The following is an 8792-nucleotide window of genomic DNA, read 5'->3' as shown; positions in this document are numbered from 1 at the left end:
GATGGGGCATCAGCTGTCCAGGTGTCAACCTGGACTTTCTGAAACCATGTTTCTGAGGAAGACCAAGATTTAGCACAAGGGGGCTGCCTGACTGTGCTGATGGGATAGGTCTTGGTGGCAGTACAATGTCATTGTCATTCAAAAACCTACATGTATACAAACAGTAAATAAATGATAGAAAGAAAACAAAAGGACAGACAAGGACATGCACCTTATTGATTGAAAACTTTGTGCTATTCTTCATTCTTTCACTCCCAAGCCAGTTCTGTCTCTCAGGCCTGACCCTTACCAAGATGTCTTCCCAGGGCTGCCACTCTCAAATTTCTGATAAAACTGCAAATTTTCAAATGGAATTTTAAAGTTACTGAAAATCCACCCACTTTTGAAAATTGCCCATGCACTGTTATTTCACCCACAAATACATCCATCTTTATAATCATTTCAGTGAAGGGAGATACAAAAACTAAAATGAAAGGTACTTTCCCAGCAATGTTGTGTACTATTAATAATCAGAGACCACAATAGTCTAATGATCCCAAGAATTCCCAACCACCATAAGCTGTTTTGTGATCACCAGACTGATGTCACCCTCACACCCTTTTCCATGCCTACCTCTCATCAAGTTTCCTTTAAACAAAGAGGCTGAGAATTGCCAAAGTATCTCATGTTCTCCAGATGGACCATAGTCTTCCTTGAATATTTATTTTTCACTTTCCTAAATTATTCTGTTGGCCTCTAATTCATGAGTCCTTTAACTCATTTCAGCAACATATTTTTTGAATCCCCACTAATCATGAATTGAGGTCCCCTCTTTTGTAACTCCTCACATGCACATGAGCATATGTGTACACTCACATGCTCACACACACACACACACACACACACACCCATACAAACAGAATGTCATGGAAAATAAACTGGAGAACTATATGTGTTGACTAATTATATGTATCAAGACAGGGTTCCCAAATACAGTAAAATAGTATTCTAGAATCTGTGCTCCCTGTGATCCTGCCCACAAACCTGCTGACATGCATATTCTTTCCTTCTGGACATAGCTCTGTACTCATTCCTAAGATCAAGTCACCTGTCCTGTCTCCTTTGAGAGCCAAGTGTTTTCTGCTGGATACTGAAAAATTAAAAATGGCTGTGTTCTGTTCTAGAGAGAGAAGAGTCAGACATCAAAATTTGATAGAGTACCCTTTTCTTTACAGACAAAGACCCTGGATTGATTATATGGATAAAAATATTTTTTGGAAAAATATTGCACTCACAAGACTACCAATTCAGACAGATTCTATTCTGAGTCTTGTAATGATATGCTTTCTTAAAGATTTAGAGCTTAGTGATAATCCCCTCTGTGATATCCCCCTAACAACCAAGCATGTAGCCTCATATATGGATCGACCTCCTAACCAGGTCAGAGTCTTCCAAAACAACTTGCTTAATGCAATGTTCAACTGAAGGCTGTTCAAAATCATGTTCCTTTAACTGTTGATCCCCATTTTCTCTTTAAAAACCCAAGTGTGACTTTGTCTTGAAGGAACACTTGTTTGGTTTCTAATTGAAACTCTATTTCCTGATTTGCAAATCTATTCTGTATCTGAATATAATCTGGTTTACTTGGGGATCAACCTTATTTATCATTTCTTGGTTTGCAATCCTCAGTTTTGAGTGGATTCTCCTACACTCACTGGTGAATAGGTACTGCCATAATTGCAGCAGTTAACTCAATTTTCACCCACGAAATCCTCCATCATTTTCCCTTCGACCAGAATTCAAGAGTTCCAGATGGATTCCAAAGCGTAGTGGAAGTCTAGGACATGTGATCATCTCAGTCCAACCATTTGCTCAATCATGAATTTTCCGTGTGCTGATTTCATGTCTCATAGCATTGTCCTCACAACCTGATATTGAAGAAATAGAATATTATGTTGTTAAATTGACCATAATTATGACCTCTGATGCCTCTCCATAGGAATTTCCATGGAGCAGAGTTGCAGAATAAGGGAGTTTGCAAGGAGAAAAGTGATGGGTCTCAGAGATCTGGAGAGGGACGTGAGGCTGTAACTCAAAGTCCCTGAGGAGAAAGTGGGACTGTAGAAAAGTTTTGGCTTTACTTCTCCGTTGCCTGTGTCACAGTGTCTTAGCCTCCCTGGCATCATTGTATGCTTCTCTTCAAAGTAGCTCTCAGCCTCATCCTTAGCCATGATGTAGGCAATGTAAGTAGCACTTAGCTATAGAACTGGAGCCTGTGAAGGCATCAGAGATTCCATCCTCCTTGCTGTGGCTGCCAACACTGTTCACTTTCATTACATGCTAAGGATTTTTTCCTGGCCTCTTCTGATATCAGTAAATAAATGTATTTCTGTTTTCACTGCACAAGATTCAGGTGAATGTGTCTACAGCTCCCAGAGGGACAGATGCAGATGGGGACTAGATCAGCACACACAGGGCACAAAGACCTGGGAACATACAAGTTCATGGGTGACACTGATGGCTCAAAAGAATGGGAAAAACCTTCCCTTAGGATCTTTGGAGGGAAATACTGAGCCGGTCCCCAGATACCTTTGAGATCTTCTGACCTGTGGAGAAACCAAGTGGCAGGAGGTAAATGTGAAGCCAGTCCATGGCAGGGAGGTGCTTCCAAGCACTCTGCCCTGAGGCTGCCCAGCTGGGCCTGGACTAGGCAAGACTCCCTTTTATCCTGTCTTCTTGCAGGTAGAGAAGGGAGGAGCAGTGGATGCTGGTTTGTTCTTCTCTTCCCCAACTTGTTTGTGCTCTTGGACAGGGAAAGGGACACTTCCTCTGCTCCTTCCATTGCATGTTACAAACAAAAACTTCTAGACCTATGAGAGGAGACTGGTATCTGGACCTGAAAGCATAATGAGATGTCATAGGACCATGCATAAGAACACAGGCTCTAGGGCTTCAAGACCTGGAATGTACTTCTGGGTCAGCCCCTTTCAAGCTTTCAACTCAGGCAAGGTCCTTCTGCTCTGGGAGCCTTCCCTTCCACATCTCTGATAAGAATTACGTTTGCATCAGAGGGGTGTTGTGTTTCAATGACATAATTCTTGGGAAATGCTGGATTCATGCATATGCTCCAGTGAACTCAGAGGCAGAGATGGTCATAGTCTGTGTAATGATTAAAGGAAGGTCCATCCTAACAGCCTACTGTTCTACTTAGAGGGTTTTATGTGGCAGGTACCTGGCCCTGGTCCTCAGTAACACCAACAAGATGTATCCCTGAATAACTAAAGTAACTGGTTTGTCTTGTCACCATTCTATGATGAGTGTCAACTCTTTTCTAGTTGGTTGTCTTTGTTAATGCTGTCTGTGAGAACCTAGTACTGGGAGGATGTCCTTAGATCTGCAAGAACTAGAAACATGATCAACAAGGCTTTAGGAAATTTTTGTGCCTTTCACCTGCTCAAATGGACCAAGGAGTTGACGGTCACTTCTTATGGCAACCCAGGAACCATGACTGCCAGATATAAGAATCCCTCTGATTGTACTTCCACTCTGGCCATCACCCCACTTATCAAACTTTGGACTGGAAAGCAGCAGTTCACTCTGGTCCTGACTGCCATAAATCTTCCCATGATCCCTGCCACCCCTGCAGAGAACTAGAGAGCTGTGAGGAAAGGGAAGCCTTTCCTCAAGTCTGGGTAAGCTGAGCCAAGCTTGCACATGACTTGACTCCATTCCTTCTAGAGCTAGAAGAAAGTAACATTGACAGTGAGGGAGTTTGTGTCTCACTTCAAATCTATGTGTTAGGGTGAGATGAGAACCACTGTTGATGCATGACTAACAGTAACAGCCTCATTCTTGGGTTGGGTTCTGTCAACAGACAGGGTGGCTGTTGTCCCCTAGCTGGAGCCAAACTATCTCTCAGGGATATGTGAAGGCTACTCTATATGTATATCATTTGAGCAGGGGTCTGACCTGGCATATGCTGGCTCCAATGTGTGTATTCTTTTGGCAGTGCATTGCCAGAGCAGCGGGTTATTGCTATCTGTCTCAGGGGTTCTACAACAGGACATCTGAGTGAGCTCTTAGGAGGCCAAAGATCCTTCAGGAGAGGAGAGGAGGACGTCCTGAGGATGTAGGATCCATTCTGAGTAACCCCACTTAGACTGCGTCTGGTTTGAGCACAGTGTTTGTTACCAGTCACAGCTCAGAATACTCTGAGAGCTGAGCCTAGGGACAGGACACAGGCACATCACTTATACAAAGAGTGAGAAAGTGAATAGGAGAGGGGTCCCAGAGATGTCCCAGAGCTCTGTGTTTTGAAATCTACAGCACAGCTGGTCTCCCCATGGTCTCTCTGAGGTCTTTTGGGACTTTAAGTGTTTGTTTACAATGAAAATTCTCTCTTCACTGTTTGTAGCTAACATTCTAACCAAATATGGGGTAGTACAGGGGAATAAAGAGGAGGGATAGAGCCCCAATTTCCTCCAGAAGCTCTAGGCAGAAAATCAACCTCATACTCCAAGGTCACTCACACAGTAACCTTCCAGATTTTGATCTGTGACCATCTTCCTACTTTCTTAGTGCTATGATTTTTGTCCTGGGCCGAGCTCAGCAGAACTATTAACCTTACAGGATCCTGGCCATGGGCTGAGCTGGAACCCTCTGAGGTTTTTGAGGACTAATGAGAGCAGAAGGTGGACCACTGATTCATATGTTCCCCTTCCTTCTCCTCTCTGGAACTCCAAATGAAGTTTGGTCCCACCCTGGTCATTTCAAATGTGACACTGTCATTAGAATTGTTGCTAAATCATTTCACACATCACATTTTGTTTGGTAAAGGAACACCTGATGTGTGGACTTATAACAACTTGCAGTCTTATTTCATGGTATTCTCTCTCTTCTATAATAGCCTCCTTCTACAATACACTGACAACTGGTATCAGGAATTTATTCTTAATTTTTCTTTTCTGCAAAAATTTTTTACATAGTCTTATTACTAGTTCCAGAAGCCAGAGCTGCTGGAAAAAAATCTGAAATCCCTGTGGTCTCCTCAAATGTTAAGGTCACAGTTGTACATGGATGATCTCTGGAGGGTGGGTGGATGAAGTTCCCTTTAGCAAAGAGGATCCTTTCACTGAACCAGGTTCAGGCCCATGGTTGTACCTGAGGCCCTGAGGCAAGTGAGATTCCAGAATACTCTGCAAAGTTTCCTTAATGAGGTTGTTCAGATTCTTCATTTGAAACACTCCCTGCATTTTTAAGTAGTGCATCTATTCTTGAGAAATTTAGACTCTCATTTTTACAGGCATATACAGTTAAATGAAAGAAGAAATAGTCATTTTTTGATTTTTTTTTATATACTCAATTATCAAGTTCACATGAGTAATGAGGAGGATTCAGCGTTCAATACCCATGGAATGATGAAGGACCTTTAGTCTTGGCGGTTTGAATGGAGTGAAGTCTTGCTAGTAGGAGGCATCTAAGATGACTTCATGTTCCATCAGAAGCTGGAATGGATCTGGATTTCCTGGAAGTTTTACTGCACTATTTCAGAAGCCAGTGAGTGGGTCTCAGGGAACTCAGGTCAGTCTTCTGGCACCTACTTAGTTGTGGAGGAGGTTGACCTTCCCAAGGTTGTTTGCTCCGGTGCCCCATTGTCTTCCCTGAATCTGATGGGGACAGAAGACTCTGGCTATGACTCTGGGTCTGTCCTAGGCAGGGCCTGACATGGAGTAGAGGAACCACCCTGGGCTTGCAAAGGGGAAACCTTGGAATAGGGGACAGTGCAAGGGGAGACCATGGATGAAGGGGTGGCATGATGAGAGAGGGTTGCTACAGAGGAAAGGAGGATACAGAAAACACTGCTGTGAAGGAACTTCCCTGCTAGACTTCACTGTAGCCCAGGAAGTCATGGACTTGGAAGGGCATTGCCTCCAACTGGAACCCTCCCACGGACACCACTGGGAGACTCTCACATTGTCATTTCTATCCCAGTGGAGACTCCTACAGAACTGGGATGGTTGACCCCGTACCTCCCTTCCCTCTACGTTGAGACATGAGTTTCTATTTCCCTATGGAAATGTCACATGCTCCCCTCTCTAATGGTCACTGTCATCCTGCAGAGAGTGTTTGTTGGGGCTGAAGACTGAGGTCACCAGTGTCAGTTTCACTGTTGAACTCAGGACACTTCTGTTCAGGAAGATGAGGGAGTAAATTATAATTCTTTTCTTGGGAACATTCTTGAAAACTGATTTCCCAGGTAAACAACTGGGTTCACTGAAGAAATAGTTCTGACCTGGACAAACAGCTAGTTTATTAAATAGAAATTTCTAATCAAAACCCACAGCAAGATGCCCCCATGCCTAGTGTGTACCACCCCTACGCAGTACAAAGTTAGTTACATGAATACTCATCAAATCCTTCCCTGAGAGACCTGCCTTAGACCTCTCCAGGACACATCCTGTAACTCTAGAACCACACCCTTCTCCTTCTTAACCATCCATAAGACCCTGCCACAGTGAATATTCTCCTTAATACTAAGACACAGTTTTGTATGACTGAAGACTTACTGTGGCCTTTGGGATTGGCAGTTCAAGTGAATAAAAATGACCTTTTCACATTCCAGTGGAATCAACTGATCCTGGTTAGGTGCAGGAAACTTCCCCTTATCTCTCAGGAATGTGGGGGAAGGGGTGGTAGTTGAGACTTCCTCCACTCCATGTGGCTGTCTATCTGCTGTCAGGGTGATGAAGGAAGGGAGGGGTCTTGGATGCCAGGCTGGTGGAGGTTTCTGTCTCACTTCCCTGTCTGCCTGTGTCACTGTGAGCTTTACTGCTGCTGTCCCACACCTGACAGTAATAGTCAGCCTCATCTTCAGCCTGGGCTCTGCTGATGGTCAGGGTGGCTGTGTTCCCAGAGTTGGAGCCAGAGAATCGGTCAGAGATCCCAGAGGGACGGTCGCTATCAAACTGTATGACCAGCATAGGGGCCCGTTCCAGCTTCTGCTGGTACCAGTGCACATTATAACTTCCAATGTTGTTGCCCTCACAGGTGATTCTGGCTGTCTGTCCTGGGGTCACTGAGACTGAGGATGGCTGAGTCAGCACATATGATTCTACAGACCCTGTAAGAAAATGAAAGGAGAGGGGCAACTAATGGTGAAGGACACTTCCCATGATCTGCCCACTATCCCTCTGGTCTGGAAGAGCTTCAGGAAATCTGTGGGCCTAAGGGCCTCCCCTAGCATCCAAATCAGTCGTAGGTACCCATGAAACTGACTGCGGAATAGAGATTTGAAATCACGAGCAAACCCAACGCCCCCCCACCTCCTCAGGCTCACACAAGACAGAGAGCACAGTGTGGAAATTTTAGCCCAAAGTCTCATCCCACAATAAGTCCCTGACCATTATGCCCACCACAGATAAAGCCCTGCTGAGCTCAGAATTAGGGCCAGGTTCATTATACTGGAGACTTGGGCTGGACTATATCTTTGGGCATACCTGTGCAATGAGACAGGAGGCTGAGGAGAAGGGCCATCCAGGTCATGGTGTCCCTGTGGCTGCTTCTGAAGTCCCAGGCTGCTTTGTGTTTCCCCTAGGTGTCTCTTATTCCCTTGTTGAGAAGAGCTGCCTATTATGCAAATCAGTCAGGTCAGGGCTGCTACTGTAGGAAGCTGTGTGGTATCCAGAGCAGGGCTCATCCCCACAGACACAAAGAGGGGCAGGGCAGCACCAAAGTCTCCTTTACTTGCTCTTCCCAATTTTGGGGGCATATCTTCATCTCGTGCTGTTTTTTAACCATGAATCTGGGCTGGTCTTCTTATATAAAGATGAATCTGTCTTTGTAATATGAACCAACTGTATAGTAGACAATAAAAGGTTTTGCTAGCTATGGGATTCTGTTCCAGATATAGATACTTGACTGGGTGATTCAATCAAATTCCTCTGTATGTGTACCTGGTATCCTGAAGGTCCAAAGATGTGCTATATCTCTCTGACCCTGGTGTGACTGTCTCTTACAGATCATGGGTGCTCTGCCTCACATCTCCAGCATGCTGTGGGCAGGTTCAACACCTATGCTGCAATACTGACAGTTACAGTACTTCAGCATGAATGGTTCCCTGAGGAATCCTGGACCTCTGCCATATTAACAGGGACATTCTATGAAGGTCAGATCTGGGAGACACAGATATCAAAAATGTGTACATCAATGTTAATGAAAATACTAGAGAAAAATCCAGCATTTCCTCCAGGTCTCATGTTGCGGTCACTAATCCTCCTGCACGTGAAATCTTCCTGCCAGTGTGAGATCTGGTGTTTGGGAAATGTGTGACAGGTTCAGAGTTTCACTCAATGAGATGAGCTGGGTGTGGGAAGGATGTGTCAGGAAAAGCAAGGACATTTCCTGTGCAAACACCTAACAAATACAAAAATTCTTGAAGAGTTAGATATGAGAGAAATGGAGACCAAAAAATCTGTACTTGTTTCAAAGATGATGTTGCAGCAAAATGGCACCTTTTCCTCTAGATCTCAGGTTGTAGCCACTAAACCTTCAGTATGTTAGCATCCTGAAGCATGGGCCCAATCCAGGCCTATTTGGCTTTTCAGGTGGTTCTCAACTGCCCCCCAGTGGCCACTCCACACAGGCTGCTGCATGTTCACGGCATCCTTGATCCAGGTGCATGTTCAGAATCTGCTTCTCAGGCCTAAGATTTCTTGATCTTTTGCGGGGGCGTCCGGAATTCCATCCAGTGCTTGACAAAGATCCTCTGGAGGATGATTGCAAAGGCTCATCCTAAAAGGAATTGCCGGATGTTT

The 8792-nt window shown here is 44.6% G+C and overlaps 1 gene segment (V, D, J or C); it reads right to left on the bottom strand.

Annotated features, from left to right (window-relative positions):
- Positions 1 to 6704: 6704 nt before the first annotated feature.
- On the bottom strand, positions 6705 to 7568 carry LOC124991468 (immunoglobulin lambda variable 3-21-like). The segment is given in 2 exon segments: positions 6705 to 7099; positions 7476 to 7568. Coding segments are annotated over 2 exon segments (441 nt in total).
- Positions 7569 to 8792: the final 1224 nt, after the last annotated feature.

This window comes from Sciurus carolinensis, chromosome 8, assembly GCF_902686445.1.
Source record: "Sciurus carolinensis chromosome 8, mSciCar1.2, whole genome shotgun sequence".
NCBI lineage: Eukaryota > Metazoa > Chordata > Mammalia > Rodentia > Sciuridae > Sciurus > Sciurus carolinensis.
The sequence above is the reverse complement of the archived record's forward strand: the minus strand, read 5'-3'. Positions and strand labels throughout refer to the sequence as shown.